Below are 26,749 nucleotides of genomic sequence, written 5' to 3' on the forward strand. Positions count from 1 at the left end.
CTAAGCAACTTATGCAGATTAACTCTTTCAATCCTTACAGCGTTAGGAGGGAGGTGCCATTTCTATTCTGATTTTACAGATGAGAAGAGGGAGGCAAGTGAGGTGAAATAATTTGCCAGTAAGTGGCAGGCCAGAACCCAGAAGCAGGAGGTCTATCCTGGTGTCCATGCTGTTAACAACTGAGGAAACTGAGACCTCCAGGACTGGAATCCAAATGGTTCACCAGCCACCAGCAGCCCAGCTCACAGGGGCCTCCAGTCACCTCAGGAAGGCCGCCATGAAATCCGCACACACACTCCCAAACAGGTCCATGTTATTATTTTAATATATTATATCATAAAGTGGTTATCCATTTAATTCACTTGCTCTACTATCTCCAACTCCCAGACCAACCTTTTTGTCATAAAGAGAACTGTTTCTATGATGGGACTCTAAAAACACCATTAACATGAATTCTGTGAACTTTGTGTTAGATTATTCTACACTCAGACCATACCCAGCGCTCTCCCTGTCCTGTCCACCCACTGCCTTCATCTTAGCCCCTTCCTTCCCTTGAAACCGCGCTCCCAATCAGCGATCAGTGCCTGGGTCTTCAGAAAGCAGTTGCCCAAGGCTGGATGGTGGCCCCAGAAGGCCTCTGCTAGTGCCACAGCATGCTCAGCATTCCCAGGGGAGTCTCCCAGGGCTGCTGTAGCAAACACCCCAAACTGGGTGACTTACAACAGCAGAAATGTGTTCTTTCATGGTTGTGGAGGCCAGAAGCCGAAACCAAGGTGTGGGCAGGGCTATGATCCTTCTGCAGGGAAGACTCCTCTGCCTCTGAGCTTATGGTGGTTGCTGCCGTCCTTGGTGTTCCTGCTTGCAGCTGCATCATTCCCATCTCTGCCTCCACCATTGCTTGGCCTTCTTTTCCTGTGTCTTCTCTGTGTCCAAACTTCTCTCTTCTATAAAGAATACAAGACATTGGATTTACGGCCACTCTAACCCAGTACGGCCTCACTTAACTTGATTACATATGCATATACATGAATTTTGGAGGGACCTTTTTCAACCCAGTACAATGGCCAAAAGTCATTCACTGTTAATGAAAATGTGTTGCTTGAGTTGAGGATGCAAAGAGATATAAGTCACAGTCCCTGCCCTCAAAGAAAGACACTGTAGCTACAGAGGTAGTCCCTGCACCCAGAACATAACTAACCAACAAGATAGGGGATGCTAAGAGCCAACTGACTGGGACAAAAGACAATTCATGGGCCAGGTTTGAAAGCTCCTCAGGGAATTCTAATGTGAGCCAAGGCTGTAAGCCCGCTGAGACGCACAGCACTGCTTTGGAGAACTCTGAGTGCTGCTAGGCTGTGCTCCAGTGGCTTCCAGCTTCTCGTGTCCCAGGGCTGGGATCCTTGATCCCTAGTCTGAAAGGGACATGTGCAGTTATTGAGTTATATACGATAACTCAATTTGGGGAGAACTATAATCACTTTCTCTATTGTGAAAAAAAGTGTTATTTAAAGCAACTGAATGTAATCTCTTATACTTCATGGCTAGAGCAGAAAACACTACACGAATATTTTAATAATGAGAAAGCTGAGGCCCCCTGGGCAAAGCCTAGATGGGCAGGGGTGAGTCACAGAGAGCCAAATGCTATGCTTATAATAAAATAGGGGGAAACATAGGAGAATTTTGACTTCCTGTGGCAGGCCTAGAGAAAGGTGATGGGTGGCCCAGGAGAGAGAAGGGGGAAGATGTGGAAAGAATCTATAGAAGTGGTTTTTAGCCTGGCTGCACAAACTTACTCTGAAAGATTCTGCTGTAATGGGTACAGGGATGTATGTGTGAGTGATGGAGCAGGATTGTTAATCAGTGGTTTAGAGAGAACTAGGGGAGACTGAGCAACTTCTCATAATAACAACATATATGATTTATTGAGTAACCACTATGTGCCAGCCAGTGGGCTGCTCACTTTACACGGGTTATCTTATTAAATCCTCACAAATATCTTAAGAGGAAGGTACACGTTTAGACATGGAATGAGACCTAAGGAGGGTAACAAGGTTAAATAACTAGTGAGTGGGGGAGCCAGGATGTGGGCCTAGAGCTCGGCGTGTCAGCATTTTGAAGAACCTTAACTTAACTCTGGTGCTGTGTCACATACAGAAATTTTTTGATATTTGCAACCATAGTAAAACAAAGACTTATATTTTTGATATTTATTTTATATATTTAAATGTCATTTAACAAAGAAAAATCAATCAAAAAAATGAGTTCGCGTGTCACCTCTGACACGCGTGTCATAGGTTCGCCATCACTGACCTAGAGCCTGCACTCATATCCACTGTCCTATATACCTCAACCAAGGCCAGGTCTGAAGGGAACATCATCAAGGATTGAGTCTCTGCGGGAGAGGCCGCGTTCAGTCATTTCTAAGTCGTGTGCTGTGCTGTAACTCCTTCCCCTTTACCACCAAGCCTCCGGGGAAGCCTGCTCCTGCTCCGCAACAGCTGGGGTGCATGGTGCTTCCGGAAAGGCCCAGGTGGGGTGGGATCAGCATGAGGCAGGGGCATGTGGGAGGTGGTGACCACACATTGGCTGTGCTGAGAGCTGAGAGCTGAGAGCTGAGAGCAATGACCAGGGACCGAGCTGACCAGCAGGCTGATGGATTTTTCTCAGAGAAAAGCAGCTACAATGGGAGAGCATAAGTCTATTCTTGGGAGAAAGAATAGAGCATAAGTCTATTCTATGTAGAGAAACCAGGGTACCTAAAGTGGGGGAGGTTAGTGGCTTTTGCCCTGTATGTTGACGAAAGGGCTCAAGTCACCCCACTTGGCCTCTGGAAGAAAAGGAGGGCTACAATCCCAGGGAGCTAAGGGCTCCCAGGCATGCATTACTGCACATAAAATCATTTGTGGCACAGAGCTGGGCTCTTCCAAATTTAACTGCCTGCCCCTTAATACATTCTAAATATCTCTCTTTTGGGGTCGGAGCACTAAGAACCAACATTTTCTTAAACCTCTTCATTTCCATCACCAGCATACCTTTTGGGGCCATTTTAACACAAAGAAACAGTTTTTGTTTTGTTCTGTTTAATCTCTTCATGACAGATAATGTGTAGGCTGTAATGAACAGAACAAAGAGGCTGTGCTGAGATGCAGGTGTTGGGTGATGGGTGAGGCTCACAACCTCAGCTAGGAAACTCGCCTTACCACTTCCTTGCCTCCAGCTTTGAAGGGACAGGACCCAACTTCATATCTCATCCAGGGGTCTTGTGTACAGAAATGTCAACTGCCTTTACCTTTACAAGTACCACTATTCACATTACAGCCTCAAATGTCTGCACCCATTGTTTCTATTTTAAAGCCCCTGTCAAAGCAGCCAAAATGAAGGAATGTGAACTTAAAATTTGCCCCAGGAATTTAGAGGTCAACCATGCAGCCTGTGCTGACAGGCTGAGTTGATCTGACATGGCCTCAAGTTCTGTTGCTCTTATTTAGGTGGGAAAGGAAAAGGGGATGTGAGAAGATGATGATCGAGCTTAAGCAGAAACTTACCACATTTCTTGGCCTTTATGTATTTAAGAAAGATATTTTTCTGGTTTCCTGTAAAATCGACTTCAACAACAAGGAGATGAGGAAAATAGAAGGAAAGGGAGTCCAGAGAAACAAATGTGGAGGTCATGTGCTGAGTACTGAAAACCCAAAGAGACTTGAAACCCAGGTCCTACAGGCACATGCATTAACTTAAAAACAACAGGATTGCCCAAGCTGGTTTGGCTCAGTGGATAGAGCGTCAGCCTGCAGACCAAAGGATCCCGGGTTCAATTCTGGTCAAAGGGCACGTACCTTAGTTGCAGACTCCTCCCTGGCCCAGGCCCAGGCCCTGGTCAGGGCTCAAGCAGGAGGCAACCAATCAATGTTTCTCTCACATAGAAGTTTCTCTGTCTTTCCCTCTCTCTTCGACTCCCTTAAAAATCAATGGAAAAAAATCCTCAGGTGAGGATTAACAAACAAACAAACAAACAAACAAAAACCAAACAGGATAGTCTCCAGGAAAATTGAGTTTAGGCAATATCTCAAATGAATAAGCTTTACTCATTCTTTATACCTGGAACTCCCTAGATTGAAAAAGGGAGCCCACGAGCAGACATCGATGTGTTCACCCTGAAACTTGTCCAGTAAAACGTCTACATTCCATTACCCATCAATGAGCATCGCCATCTTCCCTGAGTGCCTGCCATTCACCAAAATGAGCAAACACTGACTCCCTCAGAATGTGTAGGTGGAAGGAGCCAATAGAGTCATCATCACTCAGAATGATGTTGACACCGTTTTCAACATTTAACATATATTTTCAGGCAGATACATTGGTTGAGAGAAATATATGATGCATAACAGTGTGAGCCTGAAGCCAGATTACCAGGTTTAAGTCCTAGCTCCACCACTTGGAAGCTGTGTGACTTTGGGCCAAGTTACTTGATCCTGTATCTCCATTTCCTCATCTATAAAATAGGAATACTATTTCTTACTTCATAGGGTGTGGTGAGAATTAAATGGGTTAAAACCTTGAAAGTGCCTATACCAATGACTAGTATATATTAAGTGTTCAATAAATATTAGTTCTCACCCCAACCCTTCCCCCTCACACACATGTTGTTTTGTTTTGTTTTTTTGTGTTCTGGCAGCCTGGAGTCTGTACAGCTGACTACTCTCTTGCACATGGGGATGTACTTACTTCTCTCAGCCAATCAAGGTAAACCCGCTTCCCTGGTTAGTGACTGATTAAGGAGCACGCAGATGGTACAATTCTGAGACACTGGCCAATTTTCTCGGGTGGTGGTGACATTCAGGAAAGGTTTATTCCCAAAGGATGTGCATTGAAAGAAAATGTTTCCTTTCTTCTTGTAATGATGCAATTCCTGCATGTACACCTGCCTGTAACAGCAGAGCCATCTTGGCACTGGGAAGGGAGCTGGAAGAAAGACAGAAACGTAATCACATTGTTGAGTGGAAGAATTAACCAATCCTGAAGTTCCTACCTCTGGACTTGTGTAAAATAATGTATTTACCTTATTGCTTAAGTCATTTTGAGTAGGGTTTTGTTATTGTACTTGAAAACACCCTAACTGATTGATATTTCTCTAGTATGTGTGAGATATTTTATAGGAAACACAGAGTGTATAACCCTAAACGTGATCATGACAAGTTTTCCAGCTACTTGGGGAAGATATGCCATGAAGAGAAAACTAATAACTACCAAGCAGTATATATTAAGTGCTTGGATTTGGGTGGTCTGAGAAAGCAACACAAGAGTTCATACATGAAGAGAAGGCTCAAAGAATAAGGAAAACATCTATGAGCAGGAGGAGAAGGAACATTCTAGATAGCATAAACAAATGTAAGGGATACTTGGAGATTCTATTAGTTTGCTAGGGTTGGGGGCTTAAACAAAAGTTATTCTCACAGTTCCAGAGGGTAGAAGTCCAAGATCAAGGAGTCACAGCAGAGCTGATTTCATTCTAAGGCCTCTCTCCCTGGTTTGCAGATGACTACCTTTTCACTGTGTCCTCACAGAGTCTTCTAGCCTTGCAGGTGCATCCCTGAGGTCTTTTTGTGTGACTAAGTTTCTTCATATAAGGACAACAGTCAAATTGAATTAGGCGCAGCCTTATTCTAACTTAATCACCCCTTTAAAGGCCCTATTTCCAAATACAGCCACATTTTGAGGTGCTGGGGATTAGAACTTTAATATTTGAATTTAAACACACACACACACACACACACACACACACACACACACACATATATATAATTGATTTTAGAGAGGAAGGGAGAGGGAGAGATAGAAACATCAATGATAAGAGAGAATCATTGACCGGCTGCCTCCTGCACGCCCCCTAATGGGGACTGAGCCTGTAACCTAGGCATGTGCCCTGATCAGGAATTGAACCGTGACCTCCTGTTTCATAGGTCAATGCTCAACCACTGAACCACACAGGCTGGGCTCAACATATGACTTTTGAGGGGACACAATTCATCCCATAACAGGGATGAAAAAAATTTACGAGTCAAACTTAAAGATGATTGGGACATGAAGCTGGAAGGTTATATAGGATCACAGAATAGGAGACCTTGAATGTTGGACCTAGATTTTCCTCTTGAAGCAGTAGGGGAGTAAAATAGATCTTTAAGAAGAAGAATTTGGCACAGTGTGCCACAGGTTTTCAGTAGGAAAAATGGGGGTGGGTTAGGATTGCTGATGCACATCGTCTAAACATGCACTGATAAAGGACTGAAACCAGGAGGGGAAGTGGGAGGGACTGAATGAAAGAAACTGAGAAAAGGATAAGACGTATGCTTGGATATCAGCCATCAGGCCAGTGGAAGCCTGTATCATTGTAATTCAAGCCTTAAAAAGAAGTTTTATTTTATAATTTTTATAACAAGATTGTGACATTGGGTTCCAGCTTTCTAAGACCAAGGACTACCTTACGAAGTGATAGTAAGGAATAGGCTTCCTTGTTGAGGTGTTCAAGAAGTGAGTTTTATGGGAAGGATGCAAGTATCAGGCAGAAGACTGGATTTTTAGATATTCCCGGAAGTCCCTTATAAGGCTTAGGGTCAGAAGCTTGAGGGTTTCATTTAGGACCCAGAATAGGCAAAACATCTAGCAAATCCCCAAATTGCCCGTCTTCTCTCCTGCATGATCTGGGTTCAGGTAGCTCTCATACCTGAACCCTAATGGGAGTAGACCCTTTTGCTGTTTAGTTTGGGCAATACTCAGTGTGCCTCAGGGCACTAGGTATTATGTCAGTTTCCAGTTGGTATATAAAATTTAAAAAGGGGGCTTAGAAAATTAAGTGTAAGAATTTGATCATTAAAATGAAAACTTAGAATTGCAAGATTTCTTGTAGTATAAATTTAGAATGTATGACTTATGTAAATTATAATCACTAAATAAAATACCTGCTTTTAAAGTTGTTCTTAAAAATATATTTTTAAATTACAAAAGAAATGTGGTGTGTGTTTTTTAAGTTGAAAGTAAACTGCAAAAGTATGCTTTCACCAGGGATTAAGAAGCACAAATTGGCAATTATAAAATAGTCGTGGGGATGTAAAATACAGCACAGGGAATACAGTCAATAATATTGTAATAATTATGTATGGTGCCAGGGTGTACCAGACTTATGGGGTCATCACTTTGTAAGTTATATAAATGTCTAATCACTATGTTGTACACCTAAAACTAATATAATATTGAATGTCAACTGTAATTGAAAAATAAAATTACAAAAATATCCTTAGGGACCATCATTGCATAGTTTTATTTGCAGCATTCCAGACCTTTTACTCAGCATACTCTACCCGCCTACACACTTATACATACAAATTCACATTTCATAGCTTATAAAGTACATATACCATACATAATATAAGTATATGTATACTAGAGTCCCCAATGCATGAAATTCATGCAAGAGTAGGCCTTCCTTCCCCCGGCTGCTGGCACTGACTTCCCTCTGGCACCCGGGACCTGGGCTTCCCTCATAGCCCCGGCTTTGTCCAGAAGGTGGTCTGGAAGGTTGTCCGGTTGACGTCCAGTCTAATTAGTATATTACACTTTTATTATTATAGATTTATATGGTTATTTTTTTTTTTTTAAATTAAGAAAATTATTTTATTTTATTTTTTTTTCGCTAAAAGTATTACAAAGTGTATTACATAAGTGTCCTTTTTTCCACCCCGCCCTTGACAGACCCCTGCCCTCCCTTACCCCCCAGTGTCTTATGTCCATTAGTTATGGTTAAATGGATGCATACCAGTCCTTCGGTTGATCTCTTAATCCCCTCCCTCCTGCCCCCCAACCCTCCCTGGCCTTCCCACTGCAGTTTGACAATCAGTTTGAGGCAGCTCTGCCTCTGTATCTATTATTGTTCAAAAGTTTGTAATGGTCTTTATTATCCATGAATGAGTGAGATCATGTGGTATTTTTCCTTCATTGACTGGCTTATTTCACTTAGCATAATGCTCTCCAGTTCCATCCATGCTGTTGCAAATGGTAAGAATTCCTTCTTTTTTACAGCAGCATAGTATTCCATCGTGTAGATGTACCACAGCTTTCTAATCCATTCATCTACTGATGGGCACTTGGGCTGTTTCCAGATCTTAGCTATGGTGAATTGTGCTGCTATGAACATCGGGGTGCATATATCCTTTCTGATTGGTGTTTCTGGTTTCTTGGGATATATTCCTAGAAGTGGGATCACAGGGTCAAATGGGAGTTCCATTTCCAATTTTTTGAGGAACCTCCATACTGCCTTCCATAGTGGCTGCACCAGTCTGCATTCCCACCAGCAGTGCACAAGTGTTCCTTTTTCTCCACATCCTCTCCAGCACTTGTCGTTTGTTGATTTGTTGATGATGGCCATTCTGACAGGTGTGAGATGGTACCTCATTGTTGTTTTGATTTGCATCTCTCGGATGATTAGTGACTTTGAGCATGTTTTCATATGTCTCTTGGCTTTCTGAATGTCCTCTTTTGAAAGGTGTCTATTTAGATCCTTGGCCCATTTTTTGATTGGATTGTTTATCTTCTTTTTGTTAAGTTGTATGAGTTCCCTATAAATTTTGGAGATTAAGCCCTTATCAGATATGACGTTGGCAAATATGTTTTCCCACGAGGTGGGTTTTCTTGTTGTTTTGTTGATGGTTTCTTTTGCTGTGCAGAAGCTTTTTATTTTGATGTAGTCCCATTTGTTCAGTTTCTCTTTAGTTTCAACTGCCCTAGGAGCTGTATCAGTGAAGAAATTGTTTTGGCATATGTCTGAGATTTTGCTGCCTTTGTATTCTTCTAGAATTTTTATGGTTTCCTGTCGTATATTTAAGTCCTTTATCCATTTTGAGTTTATTCTTGTGTATGGTGTAAGTTGGTGGTCTAGTTTCATTTTCTTGCATATATCTGTCCAATTTTCCCAACACCATTTATTGAAGAGACTATCTTGGCTCCATTGTATGTTCATGCCTCCTTTGTCAAAAATTAATTGAGCATATTGGTTCGGGCTAATTTCTGGACTCTCTATTCTATTCCACTGATCTATATGTCTGTTCTTGTGCCAGTACCAGGCAGTTTTGAGAACAGTGGCTTTGTAATACAGCTTGATATCTGGCATTGAGATCCCACCTACTTTGTTTTTTCTCAGGATCGCTGCAGCTATTCGGGGTCTTTTTTTATTCCAGATGAATTTTTGGAGAGTTCGTTCTAGATCCTTGAAGAAGGCCATTGGTATTTTAATGGGAAGTGCGTTGAATGTATAGATTGCTTTGGGTAATATGGACATTTTAATGATGTTGATTCTACCAATCCAAGAACATGGTATGTTCTTCCATCTGTTTATGTCTTCCTCTATCTCTTTTTTCAACGTCCTATAGTTTTCTGAGTAGAGGTCTTTTACCTCTTTAGTTAAGTTTATTCCTAGGTATCTTAATTTTTGGGGTGCGATGGTAAATGGGATTGTTTTTATAATCTCTCTTTCTGAAAGTTCACTATTGGTATATAGAAATGCCTCGGATTTCTTGGGGTTAATTTTGTATCCTGCTACATTGCCAAATTCATGTATTAAGTCTAGTAGTTTTTTGATGGAGTCTCTAGGGTTCTGTATGTATAATATCATGTCATCTGCAAATAAGGACAGTTTTACTTCCTCTTTTCCAATTTGGATGCCTTTTATTTCTTCTTCTTGTCTAATTGCAATGGCTAATACTTCCAGGACTATGTTGAACAGGAGTGGAGAGAGTGGACATCCCTGTCTTGTTCCTGTTCTTAGGGGAAATGGTGTTAGTTTTTGTCCATTGAGTATGATGTTGGCTGTGGGCCTGTCATATATGGCTTTTATTATGTTGAGGTATGATCCTTCTATTCCCACCTTGCTGAGAGTTTTTATCAAAAATGGGTGTTGGATTTTGTCAAATGCTTTTTCTGCATCAATTGATATGACCATGTGGTTTTTTTCTTTCAATTTGTTTATGTGATGTATCACGTTTATTGATTTACGGATGTTGTACCATCCTTGCATCCCTGGGATAAATCCTACTTGGTCATGGTGTATGATCCTTCTGATGTACTGCTGGATCCGATTTGCTAAGATTTTGTTGAGGATTTTGGCATCTATGTTCATGAGGGATATTGGCCTGTAATTCTCTTTCATTGTGTTGTCTTTACCTGGTTTTGGTATTAGGGTGATGCTAGCTTCATAAAATGTGTTTGGAAGTGTTCCATCCTCTTGGACTTTTTGTAGTAATCTGAGGAGGATAGGTTTCAGTTCTTCCTTAAAAGTTTGGTAAAACTCCCCTGAGAAGCCGTCTGGTCCTGGGCTTTTGTTTGCTGGAAGCTTTTTGATGACTGCTTCAATTTCTTCCATCGTTATTGGCCTATTGAGATTTTTAGATTCTTCCTGATTGAGTTTTGGAATGTTGTATTTTTCTAGGAATTTGTCCATTTCCTCCAGGTTGTCTAGTTTGTTGGAGTAGAGTTGTCCGTAGTATTGTTTAACAATCATTTGTATTTCTTTGGGGTCTGTTGTTATTTCGCCTCTATCATTTCTGATTTGGTTTATTTGGGACCTCTCTCTTTGCTTCTTGGTGAGCCTGGCTAGGGGTTTGTCAATCTTGTTTATCCTTTCAAAGAACCAGCTCTTGGTTTCATTGATTTTCTGTATTGTTTTTTTGGTCTCTATTTCATTGATTTCTGCTCTAATCTTTATTATCTCCTTCCTTCTGCTCACTCTGGGCTTTTCTTGTTGCTCTCTTTCTAATTCTTTGAGTTGTAGAGTTAGATGATTAACTACCATTTTTTCTTGTTTTTTGAGGTAGGCCTGTAGAGCTATAAACTTCCCTCTCAGGACTGCTTTCATTGTGTCCCAGAGGTTTTGGATTGTTGTGTTTTCATTGTCATTAGTGTCCAGGATGTTTTTAATTTCTTCTTTGATGTCATCGGTAACCCAATCAATATTTAATAACATGCTATTCAGCTTCCAAGTGTTTGAGTATTTTGGGTTGTTTTTATTGTGGTTTATTTCTAACATTATGCCATCGTGGTCTGAGAAGATGCTTTTTATGATTTCAATCTTCTTGAATTTGTGGAGACTTTGCTTGTGACCCAATATGTGGTCTATTTTTGAATATGTCCCATGGGCACCTGAGAGGAATGTATATTCCGCAGCTGTGGGGTGAAGTGTTCTGAAGATGTCAATTAAGTCCATCTGATCTAGTGAGTCATTTAGGATTGCTGTTTCTTTGCTGAGTTTTTGTCTAGCGGATTTATCCAGTGATGTTAGTGGTGTATTAAAGTCCCCTACTATGATTGTATTGTTGTCGATCTCTCCCCTGATACCTTCCAGGAGTTTTCTTATGTATGTGGGTGCTCCTGCATTGGGTGCATATATGTTTATCAGGGTTATATCCTCTTGTTGTATTGATCCCTTTAGTATTATGAAGTGGCCTTCCTTATCTCTGGTTATGGCCTTCACTTTGAGGTCTATTTTGTCGGATATAAGTATTGCTACCCCAGCTTTTTTTTCATTTCCATTTGCCTGAAAGATATTTTTCCATCCCTTCACTTTCAGTCTGTGTGAGTCCCTTCTAATGAGGTGGGTCTCTTGTAGACAGCAAATGTATGGGTCATGTTTTTTTATCCATTCAGCCACTCGATATCTTTTGATTGGACCATTTAGTCCATTTACATTTAAAGTTATTATTGAAAGGTACTTGTTTGTAGCCATTTCTATTTTTTTGTGGCTGCTTTCTTTCTGGGCTTTTTATTTCTTCTTTTTACACCAGTCCCTTTAGCATTTCTTGCATTGCTGGCTTGGTGGTGATGAACTCCCTTAGCCTTTTTTTGTCTGTGAAGCTTCTTATTTCCCCTTCAATTTTGAATGATAGCCTTGCTGGATAGAGTATTCTTGGATTCAGTCCTTTGCTTTGCATCACTTTGTAGATTTCCGTCCATTCTTTTCTGGCCTGATGTGTTTCTGTTGAGAAATCGTTTGATAATCTGATGGGGGACCCTTTGTAGGTAACTCTCTGTTTCTCTCTTGCAGCCTTTAAGATTCTCTCTTTGTCTTGTACATTTGCCATCGTTATTATGACGTGTCTTGGTGTCGGTCTTTTGGGGTTCATCTTGCCTGGGACTCTCTGTATTTGTGTAACTTTTTTCTTCCCCATATCTGGGAAGTTTTCTGTCATTATTTCTTCAAATAGATTTTCTAATCCTTGCTGCTCTTCTTGTCCTTCTTGCAGCCCTATTATGCGTATGTTACTTCGTTTCATGTTGTCCTGAAGCTCCCTTAGGCTCTCCTCCTGTTTTTTAATTCTTTTCTCCAGTTGCTGTTCAGATTGAGCTTGTTTCTCTGCCTTATCTTCTAACTCACTAATTCGGTCTTCTGCTTCTTCTAGTCTGCTGTTGAAACTTTCCATGGTGTTTTTGATTGTAGCTATATCACTTTTCATTTCTTCCTGATTCTTGCATAGGTTGTTGATTTTCTCATCCATCCGGTGAATGAATTGTACAACCATCATTCTGAATTCTTTTTCTGTCATGTTGCACGCTTCAGCTTCATTAATTTCCTTTCTTGGTGATTCTTCATTGTCTTTCCTCTGGGTATTGTGTCGTCTCTTCATTCTGATTATCTCCTGATGGTTCAAAGGTTGAGTTGCGTGGGCCTGGGCCGTGCGCAGTGGGAGGCTCCCACCACCCTAGTGTCACTGAAGAGCTCTGACACTAAGATGTGTGGTTGTTGTTGGTTGGTGGGAACCAGGCTCGCTCTGTGTCAGTGTTGCCAACACTCAATGTGGCCTCGCGCGTGCCCTTAGAATTAGGGACCCTGCCTGCACTGTGCTGAAATAGAGGCCCCCCTGACGCGTGTTTAGCACCAGAGCAGAGCCCCCTAGCTTGCGCCAGGAGTCAGAGTTCCCCAAGAGTTCAGTATCAGAGTCTCTGTTGCTTCGCGCAACCTCACCTTGAGAATCAGGGTCCCTGTGTGCCCTTGCACCAGGAATTGGATTCACTGGCTCTTAGTATGAATGCACAGGAAATCAGGATCTCAGGCGCAGGTGATAAGAAACACAGTCAAGTCACTGGTGCTTGGTGCTGCCTCCTGCCCTGAGAAACGGGGTTTCTGGGCCTGTGCTAGGCGGACAAACTCCCGTTCGCGCGATTGCTCCCAGCCCAGGGCTCTGATGCCAGCAGTGCGCACAGGATTAGTTCCTGGTGCTGTGCGCGTTTTTGCTCACAGCCCAGGGCTCTGATGCCAGCAGTGCGCACAGGATTAGTTCCTGGTGCTGTGCGCGTTTTTGCTCCCAGCCCAGGGCTCTGATGCCAGCAGTGCGCACAGGATTAGTTCCTGGTGCTGTGCGCGTTTTTGCTCCCAGCCCAGGGCTCTGAAGCCCGAAGTGCGCATAGGATCAGTTCTAAGGTGCTCGCGCACTTTCAGGCCAAAGTTTCTGCAGCGCTGAGGCCCCGGCAAGGGGTAGGTCTATCAGTTAGTTACTCTGGCACTGCCCGCGATCCTGGGGGAAGGGGGGATGGGCTCTGCTACTCACGGATCTGCAGCAGGGATCTCCGAACTTTCCGTGTCTGCAGGTCTGTAGCTGTGGTCACAGGTCTCTGTCCCCAGTGGCTGCAGGGTCCTGGTATGCGTCTGAGATCAGACTGGGTGGTGCTGAGGCCAGGATCCTAGTCTCAAGCAGCTCTGTTTCCCAAGATGGCGTGGTCGCTGTGCCTCTGCTGGCCGCCCAGGAGTGTCCGCCCCTCCGTGGAGGGGCGCAGGCCTCCTCTGGGCTCCCGCAGTCGCGCCGCCCGCAAGTCGCCGCCTCCGGGTTAGTAGCCGCTGGGTTAGTAGCCGATCTCTGGATGCCGGTAGGTAACCGCTTCCCAAGATGGCGTGGTCTCGCCGCTGCGCTGGCGCCCAGGGGGAAGTTTCAGCCTCAATCTCTAACCATCCGCATTTTTCAGGAGTTCTCTGTCTTTCCTGGCTGCAGACTGTCTCTCAGCTGAACCTCCCCAGCTTGATCGGGCTGGTTGTTACCCGTTTCAGCTGCTCGCCCCTATCTGCTCCGGGACGAAGGACCAACACGTCCGTCTAAGCCTCCGCCATTTTTTTTTTCTATATGGTTATTTTTATACATGCATTCAAAGGCATATAATTTTTATTCATTTAAAACCAGTATTTGTTTTAAACATTTCCTAACAATTTGCATCTTTCATTTACTTATATGTACAAGTTCCATGTTAGTACATATATTCCCAAAGGACCCATGTTTTAAATATATCCTTAAGTAATAAAAGCCAAATAGACCACATCATGTAGACTATTCAAGAATTAGAATAATAGAATAATCTAAGAAAATTATGATGGAACTAGAGGCCTGGTGCACAACACTTATGCACTAGGGGTCGGGGGCGGGGGGAGGTCCCTCAGCCCGGCCTGTGCCCTCTCACAGTCCAGGACCTCTCGGGGGATGTCCACCTGCTGGCTTAGGCCTGCTCTCCGCAGGCAGTCAGACATCCCCCGAGGGGTCCTTAGTGCTGCCTCGGAGGTGGGAAAGGCTCTTGCCACCACCGCTGCGCTTGCCAGCCATGAGCCCAGCTTCTGGCTGAGTGGTGCACCCCCTGTGGGAGTTCACTGACCACCAGGGGGCAGCTCCTGTGTTGACCTGGTGGTTAGTGCGCATCATAGCGACCAGTCATTCTGCTGTTCAATCGATTTGCATATTAGCCTTTTATTATATAGAATAATGAAACTCTTTTCAGTTCTCAAGCATTATAACTTGAAGGGTTATTCTATCCTGAACATTTTCAATGGACTCTCAAAGGAAGAAAAATAAAATGATCTGTCTTTTTACTTTTATTAATAGGTAAATCTTTCAGGTACTTTCTTTTCAGAAACTTAAAATTTGTATCTGAATAGAAAGAACACACACATAGAACCCATTCAAAATTTGCCAAAAGGTCCATGTAGTTAAAAACTCTTTCTTTCCCCTTAGATCCCCAGCCCCATAACTTTTCTCCTCACAGGTAACTGTTAATGATATTTAAAATTCTATACACTTAAAATAAATATAAAAACACCACCATCATATCTCCTCTCCACCTCCCCTCAAAATTCTAGCACTGCTAGAGTAATTTCAATTGCAATTAAGAAGTTTATTTGGGAGTCTGGGATGATGATGAATAAATGAAGAAGAATATGGTTATCAAAGGATTAGACAGACCCTTGAGAAAACTTATAATGCTCTTGAATATATCTATTTAAAAAAACCTTCATGAAAATGTAGCAAAAGTCAAAGATGAATTACATCCTAGTTAAAATAATCAGCCCCAAATCAACACTTGATTCATGTTTTTGTTCTCAGACTCAGCACAGTTACAATCCTATCTACGCTAAATTTTACAAAACTTAGAGTAAATCTCTTTAATAATTTCAAATTTTTATTTCGAGATAAATTTCAAAGTAAATGGGGAAAGGTATTGGGACTTGACTTCTTATTTGAAGTAGATTCACTTTAGCCAGGCCCCTTTTTTTTTTTTTTTTTTGACCAATGACTACTCTTGCTTGTATCCTTACTTCCCTTAAGGAATAACTGTTATTTATACAAAGGTAGAGGTGTTGATCAAAAGATTCGTTTTAAAGTTATGTTGGTAAAAAGAAAGCCAGAGCGTCAATATGGTTTACTTCAAAAATGCCTTTATTTGAATTGATGAACAAAAATAGACCCGGAGACATAGAAGCATGAACAGACTGTTGAACCTCAGAGGGAAGGCAGGGGAGGGTAGATGGGAAGAGATCAACCAGTAAACTTGTACGCATATATGCATAACCTATGGGCACAGATAATGGGATAGTGAGGGCTTGGGGGGCGGGGGGACAGGAGCGGGCTAGAAGAGGTTAATGGGGGATGAGGGGGACCTATGTAATATTTTCAACAATAAAGATTTTTCAAAATGCCTTTATTTGAATGGTAAAAATGTATTAATCTTACTTCAGTAGTTGAAGTTATGTTTTTTCTTACAACAGTAAACACACATCTTAAGTGTGTATTAAAATAGGCCCACCAGACCACAAAGATGAAATATGAACGTTAGTTAATAATATGAATACCTAATACATTATTAAGAAAACAAGGCTTTAGAATGTTAGCTCTTCACACTCCACATAGAACTTCCAATGCTGATCCATTATATGGCATGGGAGATATTCTTGATCACTGATTAATAGTATTTCATTTATTTGTAGATAATGTGGGATGCTTTGCATTGACTTGCTGGAAGTTCCTGTTTAAATAAGTGTCAACAAATTAAAATCTGCCTTTTAAAAATAAGATTTAAATTTATTGCAAATCCTAGACCCTCGTCAAGTCTATGAGCACACATAATAGGCTTTCTGACCACATCACTCTTCACCCCATTTTCTATACCCAAGATAAGCTGTAAATCAGCGTTGGCTGATCTTGGGGAAAGAAGCCTGTTTGCAGTCTGAGAGTCATTCATCCTGAAACTGGCTTCTTCATCCTCACTGACAGTCTCAGAAAGTCCTTTCTCAGAGGGCTATATGAGCTCTATATAACTCAGCAAATTGAATCTTAGTCCACAGACAGCACCAATATGGGTGTGACCTTTGCCAGGCAATTTCAGTTAGACAGACCATGTAGTCCAAGAGCTCTGTTTGTAATTCTAAGCAATGCCCAAGTGTTTTCATAGTTACACACCTGTGTGGGCATTGGGTTCTTGTGATGCCCAGTAGCCATTAATCCATCTAATGCTGACCTCACTCTAATTTGCTTCTGAAGAATCATCCTTTTCCCTTCACCTAACCATGTGCTTCTAGTGGAATTTATTTAGATCTAAGCCAACCAGTGAATAGGCATTGACTTAAGGATGAAAACATGACCCATTCAGAGTGAAGTGAGATGCAAGAGATCTTTGTTGGTTCTTCTGGGAAAGAGTTCCATATTCTTCCCCTCTGAACTTGAATCTGGAAGCATGTAGCTCTGGGATAATGAAAGGGGAGACTGTTAGGATGGAGCTGAGAAACGGAAAGCAGAGAAACTGGTGCTAGTCATGCTGTTTGAACCCTGGCTTAAGCTGAAGACCTCTTCCTGGACTTTCATATACATGAGTCCATAAAATTCCTTTTTTCAGAGGAAGAGGGTTAAGTGAATTTAATTTGGGTTTTAAACTGTCACAACACAAAGAATTTTAACTTTTTTTACACATGGTCCATATCTAAAACATAATAATTCCCTTATAGCAGCCTTGTTTTGTAGACTTTCTGAAACAAGGCATCCCACAAAGGTTGGGGGTGAGGGGAATACTTCTTTCAAAAAACCCCACTGCTTTAAATATTACTTAAATTAAATTCCTTAAGGTTAGCTTAGCTTCATCAGATGAAGAATAGGTCTTTTGCACAAAAAAACCTGTCTTTCCAGAGTGGCCTTTCCCCAAAAGCCACAGACCTAAATAAAGGGACTAGTGTGAGAGGGCCAGGAGCACCTGATGACCTTCACCTTATCTGTAACAAGAAGTCATCACCATGGTGTTCACACAGAAATCCCAAACACTGAAGTTTTGCTTCCATTCTGGCCATGACAGTCACAGTAAGGGTAGGAAGTTGAAAAAAGGAATAAAGCAGCATAATTCAAATATTGCATATAAAATGTTTAAATTGAATATTTTTTAATAGGAGAGGATTTTATTTGGGGTACATTAGTAATTGTCACCATTCCATGGAAAGATCCTAGAAAACCTAAGCTGTTGTGATCTGCAGAAATAGGAACTGACAGGTGAAACACTGTGATACCAGGAACATGCACACACGTATAGACTGAAGCAGCCTGACAATACCTGCTGTTTATTTCTTCCAGTCCTCACTTTGGGGAGGATTAAGTGGAGCAGTGCTTGGATTCCTAGTTCTGCTTAAGGACCAGATTCGCCTGCCTCTAGAGCCTGAAGGAAGCTCTATCACTGAAAGAATTCTTGTGAATGAGAATCCTGAGAAGTGGTAATTAAATCCCTTCACTGGTCAAGTAATTATCATCTTCTTTGCAATGATAACCATGATCATCTACTCTACCTGCAGATTTGCGACAAAGGATTTTTCCATCGGGAGCTGTGAAGACAACCAATCTACCACACTGAAGTGCAGAAGTTCTTCCCATGTTCATTTTCACTTGAGGTAGATTCCCTAGGCAAAATGCCTCTGAGATCTGCAAACAAAATTTCTGAACAGTCGCATATTCAGCAGCCCAACAACTAGGAAAATAGCCACTGATGTGGACATTTGGTTCTTTTTCTTGTCCCTCATCTCCAACAAGAACTGCAGAGCTAAGAAACCATTCTACTCCCTCTATTCATAGCAGCACAATTTACAATAGCTAAAACCTGGAAACAGCCCAAGTGCCCATCAGTGGGTGAGTGGATAAAAAAACTATGGTACATTTATACCATGGAATACTATGCAGCAGTAAAGAAGAAGGATCTCTTGCCCTTTGAGACAGCATGGAGGGACGTGGAGAGTATTATGCTAAGCAAAATAAGCCAGTCAGAAAAAGACAAGTATCATATGATCTCACTCATATGTGGAATCTAAAGAACAAAATAAACTGATGAACAAAATAGATCTAGAAACATGGAGACATAGAACATACTGCCCAATCTCAGAGGGAAGGGTGGTGGGGGGGTGGGGGCATGGGTAGGAAGAGATTAACCGAAAAATGTGTATGCATAACTCATGGACACAGACAATAGGGTGGTAAAGGCCTGGGGGTGGGGGCAGGTGCAGGGTGGAGGGGTTCAATGGGGAAAAGAGGGGGACATCTGTAATACTTCCAACAATAAAGATAAGTTTAAAAAATAAATTAATTAAAACAAACATAAAACCAGTATGAAAAACATGATGAAAATAATGAAAAAGAATTAAGAGTTGTAAATAGGAGCTGAAATAAACACTCTGCTGTTATCAAACACCCATCTTCCTCAGGTGTTTACGGTTTAAGAAGTTCTTAACCACATAAAACAGAAGCACCTGTGGATGTCTGTGCTCTATTACTTATACTTTTACAGAGAAATGAAGCACAATAACAGCACCGAAATGATGAAAACTCTTTAAAGTCACTTATTTACAACAGATTATCAGTAAGTCAAGGACCATTTTATGTTTTTAAGTGCCCCTGATGGAAAAATTCTTTGTCACAAAGCTAGAAGTAGATGTTCATGGTTATCATTGCAAAAAGAGTCTATTTTTTCCTGAAAAAGCATGTTCTATTTTCAAATGAACAAATGATATTAAGCCCCCATGAAAGAGTTAGCACTTTTCTAACTTGCCATGTCTTTGGATTTTTGTAAGGTACCACAAAAATAAGTACAAAAGAATCCTAAATCAAGAAGGTTCAAACAAAACTCTAATAGCAGCCTACAGAATGTCAGCAGGGACCTGCCTGTAGATTCCTAGTCCCAGATCAAGGTAGTAAGAAGTGGGTTCTGGCACTTCCACCATTCTCAAATTAGCATTAATATTTTAAAAATTATCTAAAGGAAAGATAGTTCAGAATTTAGTAACAAGAAACTGTTTACATTGCCAGCAACAGAAACAGCAGTTGAGAAACCATTTTTTTATTTCATGCTCACTTAGCAGGGAATTGTGGTCCCTCTGAGGAAGGAGATGCATGGCTGGGGGTGGAAATGCATGCCTATTGTTAGGATGCACTACCCATGGCCTATCCTGTTTGGACATGTTTTCTGAAATATATTGTTATAAATTTTTCCCCATAGCTTGAAGCAAACGCCCTGCACCTGCAGAAGATAAGATACACTCCCCAGCTGCACCTGCAGAAGATAAGATACACTCCCCAGCTGACTCAGGCGCTCCCCTTTGCCTGAGTTGTGCTATCTTCCAAGGACATCCTGTTGTTCAGGCAGCTATCGAGCTGACTGGTGCAACCCTGACCCAGTCCATATATAAGAGATGATGATGATGGGGAATATAAGACATTTTGGGAGGACAAGCAATCTGAATCTGTGCCAGTAACCTAATGTACATTCTTGATAGCCTACATTAAGTCACTGTCCCTTTCTTCACAATCTGGTCTAGCAAGACCTGTTTTCCTAATTACTCACAATTTACAAAGGGGCCATAAACAAAGAATGTAACAGCTTAGCTCCAGGGGAGGTCACTGACACCACCCAGACCAGGCATTTAGATACAGTCAAACTTCCCCATCTACTGACTGAGGAGGGGCTGTGGAAGCCCACCACAAAAGCCTGGTAGTTAGGAAACAGACAGAAAACAAACAAACCGAAGGGTATAAGGGAAAAGCTTCTTCCATATTCACTCACTCAGGATTTGGAGAACTGACCTCCTGAGTCACTATTCTAGTACATCTGAAAATAAATGGGTTTATCCTGGATCTCTGAGTACACCCAGTGTATTTTTCGGTCGCTTGGTAAATTCTGTAACACTGACACTGACAAAATAGTCTCAGCCCGCTGTGAGAGAATATAATAAAATTTCTTAAACTCTCACGCCTCTTGGCCTGGCTCCTGTTGGCATGTACCTATCACATATCACTAGAAAATCTGAAGAGCAGATAACCTTTGTGTATAAAGAAGACCTACAGTTCTGCTTTGAGATTAGAATCTACGAGAAGAAAGAGTTTACTTGGCTTTCCTTCAAGAGTGTGTGTGTGTGTGTGTGTGTGTGTGTGTGAGAGAGAGAGAGAGAGAGAGAGAGAGAGAGAGAGAGAGAAGTGCCTGTGAGCACTAGAGCGGGTGTACTTTTAAATCAAAATAAAGGACTGAATGTATCAAGTTTTCCAATTATTATCTGCATAAGAAGTCAGATACTACTAGTCATTCAAAGTAATAGGTTTAGAGTAATAGGTCAGGCTGACTGCATAAGAATCACTTTTTAAAATTCAGGTTCCTGGACCCTACGCCAGGAACCTGAATTAGATAGATCTGCAGTCAGGGTCAGGAATCAAATACCATAAATTACTACACAAACTCCTTTTCATTTCTTAAGGCTTTTAATTTCACCACAATTGCTGTTTTACCAAATCTGTTTCTCCCAAATGATAAAAAGCACTTTTGAAGCTGTCTTCAGAAAATAAGGGGAAATGCATCCTATTCTGGAGCCAGTTTTGGAGACAAAGGAGGACCCTCAGAAGTTAGGGTGGATTAGGTATCAAGTTAGGAGAGGAAAGTACTTTGAATTATTGGGGTTTGTTGTAAGGAAGGGAAAATCCCTAGAGTGCCCTGGTTAGGGGCGTGGTGATAGTAATCCCTGTTTGGTTCATGACTGGTTATCTCAGTATTATTATCTTCTGATCTGTACCTCTTCTCAGTCTACATCAGTGATGGCGAACCTTTTGAGCTCGCTGTGTCAGCATTTTGAAAAACCCTAACTTAACTCTGGTGCTGTGTCACATATAGAAACTTTTTTATATTTGCAACCATAGTAAAACAAAGACTTATATTTTTGATATTTATTTTATATATTTAAATGCCATTTAACAAAGAAAAATAACCAAAAAAATGAGTTCGCGTGTCATAGGTTCGCCATCACTGGTCTACATTGTCCCCAACTAGTCTGGGGCAAGGACAAGGAGAAAAAAGAGGGAATACTACAGCAGAGAAGGGTAACTTAACATTAGTTAAGTTTTCCAAAAATGTGTGCTGCCACTTTAAGATCATTTCAAAATCTGCAGCTAATTGGTGAATACTACATTCTTTTCAGTTTTCTCAGGCTAAGGTTTATTTCATCAGATAAATCGTATTTGTTTACACTAATAAGCAAAGATTTATTTTAGTATATTTTTAGAAAATATGAAAAACTAACCAAATAATGACATTAAAAAATCTACCCAAAGTAAAGAGAAAGAAATTGTGGAGGAGGAAGCAAGATGGCGGCGATATAGGCAGACGCGTCCCAGGTCTTGTCCCGGAGCAAACGGAGTAAGCAGCTGAAACTAATAACACCCACCCCGAATTGGCAAATTTACTCAGCTGGTGAGACGGCTTGCAGCCTGGAAGGGCAGACCTCCCCTGGAAAGGTTAAAAACCAGGGATCTGGGCAGGAAAGTTTGCCAGACCTGAGCCCAGAGGGTCGGAGGGAGACCGCATGGCAGACAGCCGCGTCTCTTGGGACAGACACAGACCCTGACCAGGGTAAGGAGTTCCGCGGGTTTGCTGGCGCCAGGAGATTTGAGATTTGGATTTTGTGATTGCGGAGAACTGAGACTAAAGGGGGCATCCTGAGGAACTGATCAGACCGTGCAGTGCCCATAAGAGAGGAGCGTTTCCCAGACCATGCAGTGCTGGTAAGAGGAGCGTTTCCCAGACCGGTAAGAGGAGCGTTTCCGCGGCCGGCCGGCGTTTGTCTGTTTCTTTGTTTTCACTGAACCCTGCTCATAGGACAGTTCGGATACAGACACTCACCTGTGCTGAAGAGAGGGTGAAGGTGCAGACGAGGGGAATCTGGGGAGAGGCTGAGGAAAGAGGGGGAGCCGGAGGAGGTGGCAGCGAATTGAGTGCTGAGACCCCCCTGGGCCCAGGACTGGGGCAGCCATTCCTCCAGAGGGTGGAATTCCTCCCCCCAGCCCCCCAGGCAAGGAGCACAGCCACACCCAGATTCCACCCTGTATGAGATAAAGGACTAAAACAAGCTGATTAGTCCCTGGGAGTTACCAGGGTCTGGCCTATAGAGGGATTTTCAGTCCCACCAACAACACAGAGCAGGGTAAGGATTAAAAAAGGATAGAGAAGCTGTATAGCCTCAGAGGCCAACCCAAAAACACTGCCACCCAGAGGTTGAGCCACAAACTGACTCTTAGGGGAATACAAATTAAGGCAGACTGGATCACAAATACGGCCTGCTTTAAAATCAGGACTGTGATTTACAACACGGAGGAACAGTGTAATGCAGGCAACACTCTCCTAAATACCTGGCAGGACCAAGGCGAACCAGGCTGAAGAGTAGAAGAACCGAAAGACCATCACTACTGCAAATTTTTTCTTTTTCTTTTTCTTTTTAATTTTTTCACCTTTTTACTAAGAAACCAATTTTTTTTTCTCTTTTTCTTCTTTTTCCATCACCTGATTTTACCCTTTCAATTACCACATTTTTATTTTTAACCAGTATTATTACTCCTACCATTTTACCATTTTTTAAAGTGCCATTTTATTTTCTCTTTATTTTCTTTTGGGATTAGTGTTCTCCATTCTATTTTCATCGTTCCTTTAGCATTAATTTTCCCTATCTCAATTCCACCTCTTTGCTAAAACCCTCTTCCTTACTTTTCCCCTTTTGGTGTCCTGTTTCTCTTACCCTATTCCTGCTCCAGACCTTCCCAATTCCCTCTTTTTACCCCCTGTCTAATTCCACCCTACTTATATATCCTATTTCCAATCTACTGCTCTAAATCCTTATACACCTATTCTTTATCCTTCTTCACTTTCCAAACATTTTTTTTTCTCTCTTATCTTTCTATTGTTTTCTTGATTGTTGAATATATTGGGCTTTTTTTTTTTTTTTTTTTTTTTTTTTTTAAATTTGTTTGTTTGTTTTGTTTTGTGTTTTTTCTTCTTTTTTAGGACTGGTTGTGAGGTTGTTTTTCTTTTTCTTTTTCTTTTTCTTTTTTTTTTCTGCTGGTTTTTCCCTTCTCTCCCCCACCCCACCCCAGCTATTTTTGTGCTTCTGTTTTCCCTTACCCCTCTGGATATTATTGGTGGTTTGTAGTTTGCATTCATCTCCAGGGATCTGTTGCTGGAATTTGTTGAGATTAGTGGCAGTTCTATTGGAGTTTGCTCCTCATACGGGGAGTCTCTTCCCCACTTCTACTTCATTCTCTTTTTTCGCTCTCTTTTTTCCCCCCTCTTTTTTCCCAATTCTATTTTTGCACTCCTTTTTTGTTTGTTTTTTTCTTATTTTTCTTTTCTGTTCTCTCTTTTATCTTCTTCTCTTCTTTCTCCCTTATCCCCTAATTCTCTTAATTCGGTTGGTCACCTTTATTTGGAGTTATTAATATTGTGAATATACTTGTGTTCAGTGCCTGGTACGTTGTGCCTTGCTCTGTTGTATTTTGTGCCTTTAAATCAACGCAGCAGATCCAAGCAACAGCAGCCCCCTGATCACCGCAGCCTCCTGATCACCACAGCCTCCTGATCACCACACCCTCTGTCTGTGGAACAGCAACTGTACGTGAAGCCTCCCCCCACCAGCCAGAAGAGCCAACACAGCTGTGAACAACACCCACCAGAGGAGCTGCTGCCAACTGGAAAGCAGCTGCTACCGCAACCGTCTGAGCAGCAACCACAACCCAAGGAGCCCCTGCCACCCAGGGAGCAGCCACTGAACACCTCAACATCTACATATGTCAGCGAGATCAAACATGGGTAGGCAAAGAAACCCCCAAAGGAAAGAAAAGGAGGACTCGCCAGAAAAGCAGCTAAGTGAGACAGAGATATGCAACATGACGGAAAAAGAATTCAGAATAAGGTTCCTAGAGTACATGCACCACATGTTCAAGAAGCAAGAAGAAACAGATGAAAAACTCAACTACTTATGCAAGAAGCTAGAAGAAACAGATGAAAAAATCAACAACTTAAGTAAGTCCCAAGAAGAAATGAAGAGTGACATAGCTTCAATAAAAAACTCCATTGAAAGTATCAACAGTAGACTGGGAGAAGCGGAGGACCGAATTAGTGAATTAGAAGACAAGGAAGCAAAACACACTCAAACTGTACGGCAAATGGAGAAAAAAATTAAAAGACAGGAGGAGAGCCTAAGGGAGCTTTGGGACAACATGAAACGAAACAACATACGAATAATAGGGGTGCCAGAACAACAGAAAGATGAACATGGATTAGAAAACCTATTCGAAGAAATAATATCAGAAAACTTCCCTGAGGTGGGGAAGAAAAAAGTCACACAAGCCCAGAGAGTCCCAAACAAGGTGAACCCGAAAAGACCCACACCAAGACACATCATAATTACCATGGCAAATGTTCAGGATAAAGAGAGAATCTTACAGGCTGCAAGAGAGAGACGGAAAGTAACATACAAGGGATCTCCCATTAGATTATCAAATGATTTCTCAACAGAAACACATCAGGCCAGAAAAGAATGGACGGAAATCTACAAAGTGATGCAAAGCAAAGGACTGAATCCAAGAATACTCTATCCAGCAAGGCTATCATTCAAAATTGAAGGGGAAATAAGAAGCTTCACAGACAAAAAAGGGCTAAGGGAGTTTATCACCACCAAGCCAGCCATGCAAGAAATGCTAAAGGGACTGGTGTAAAAAGAAGAAATATCAAGCTCAGAAAGAAAACAGCCACACACACACACACAAAAAGAAATGGCTACAAACAAATACCTTTCAATAATAACTTTAAATGTAAATGGACTAAATGCTCCAACCAAAAGACATCGAGTGGCTGAATGGATAAAAAAACATGACCCATACATCTGCTGTCTACAAGAGACCCACCTCATTAGAAGGGACTCACACAGACTGAAAGTGAAGGGATGGAAAAATATCTTTCACGCAAATGGAAAGGAAAAGAAAGCTGGGGTAGCAATACTTATATCTGACAAAGTACATCTCAAAGTGAAGGCCATAACCAGAGATAAGGAAGGCCACTTCATAATACTAAAGGGATCAATACAACAAGAAGATATAACCCTGGTAAACATATATGCACCCAATGCAGGAGCACCCACATACATAAGAAAACTTCTGGAAGATATCAGGGGAGAGATCGACAACAATACAATCATAGTAGGGGACTTTAATACACCACTGACATCACTGGATAAATCCGCTAGACAAAAACTCAGCAAAGAAACAGCAATCCTAAATGACTCACTAGATCAGATGGACTTAATTGACATCTTCAGAACACTTCACCCCACAGCTGCGGAATATACATTCCTCTCAGGTGCTCATGGGACATATTCAAAAATAGACCACATATTGGGTCACAAGCAAAGTCTCCACAAATTCAAGAAGATTGAAATCATAAAAAGCTTCTTCACAGACCACGATGGCATAATGTTAGAAATAAACTACAATAAAAACAACCCAAAATACTCAAACACTTGGAAGCTGAATAGCATGTTATTAAATATTGATTGGGTTACCGATGACATCAAAGAAGAAATTAAAAACATCCTGGACACTAATGACAATGAAAACACAACAATCCAAAACCTCTGGGACACAATGAAAGCAGTCCTGAGAGGGAAGTTTATAGCTCTACAGGCCTATCTCAAAAAACAAGAAAAAATGGTAGTCAATCATCTAACTCTACAACTCAAAGAATTAGAAAGAGAGCAACAAGAAAAGCCCAGAGTGAGCAGAAGGAAGGAGATAATAAAGATTAGAGCAGAAATCAATGAAATAGAGACCAAAAAAACAATACAGAAAATCAATGAAACCAAGAGCTGGTTCTTTGAAAGGATAAACAAGATTGACAAACCCCTAGCCAGGCTCACCAAGAAGCAAAGAGAGAGGTCCCAAATAAACCAAATCAGAAATGATAGAGGCGAAATAACAACAGACCCCACAGAAATACAAATGATTGTTAAACAATACTACGAGCAACTCTACTCCAACAAACTGGACAACCTGGAGGAAATGGACAAATTCCTAGAAAAATACAACATTCCAAAACTCAATCAGGAAGAATCTAAAAACCTCAATAGGCC

The 26,749-nt window shown here is 41.6% G+C and overlaps 2 protein-coding genes and 1 long non-coding RNA gene across 3 annotated transcripts in view; 1 reads left to right on the top strand and 2 right to left on the bottom strand.

The window, feature by feature from the left end:
- Positions 1 to 778, bottom strand: part of GCNT4 (glucosaminyl (N-acetyl) transferase 4) — a 27,272-nt gene extending 26,494 nt beyond the window's left edge. The window contains exon 1 of the mRNA XM_070412198.1: positions 721 to 778. The gene's annotated coding sequence lies outside the window, so the exon portion shown is untranslated. The remainder of the gene's footprint in view (positions 1 to 720) is intronic.
- The window catches only part of LOC139008679 (uncharacterized), a 19,830-nt gene extending 1,137 nt beyond the window's left edge, over positions 1 to 18,693 (top strand). Inside the window, exons 2-3 of the long non-coding RNA XR_011471181.1 lie at positions 4,676 to 4,743; positions 18,122 to 18,693. This is a non-coding gene — a long non-coding RNA (uncharacterized lncRNA). The remainder of the gene's footprint in view (positions 1 to 4,675; positions 4,744 to 18,121) is intronic.
- Positions 16,172 to 26,749, bottom strand: part of ANKRD31 (ankyrin repeat domain 31) — a 139,615-nt gene continuing 129,037 nt past the window's right edge. Inside the window, exon 26 of the mRNA XM_070412195.1 lies at positions 16,172 to 16,317. Coding sequence (XP_070268296.1) covers positions 16,172 to 16,317 — 146 coding nt within the window. The remainder of the gene's footprint in view (positions 16,318 to 26,749) is intronic.

The sequence above is a fragment of the Myotis yumanensis genome, unplaced genomic scaffold, assembly GCF_028538775.1.
Source record: "Myotis yumanensis isolate MYYU_CA2020_CCGP unplaced genomic scaffold, mMyoYum1.0.hap1 SCAF_4, whole genome shotgun sequence".
Classification (NCBI taxonomy): domain Eukaryota; kingdom Metazoa; phylum Chordata; class Mammalia; order Chiroptera; family Vespertilionidae; genus Myotis; species Myotis yumanensis.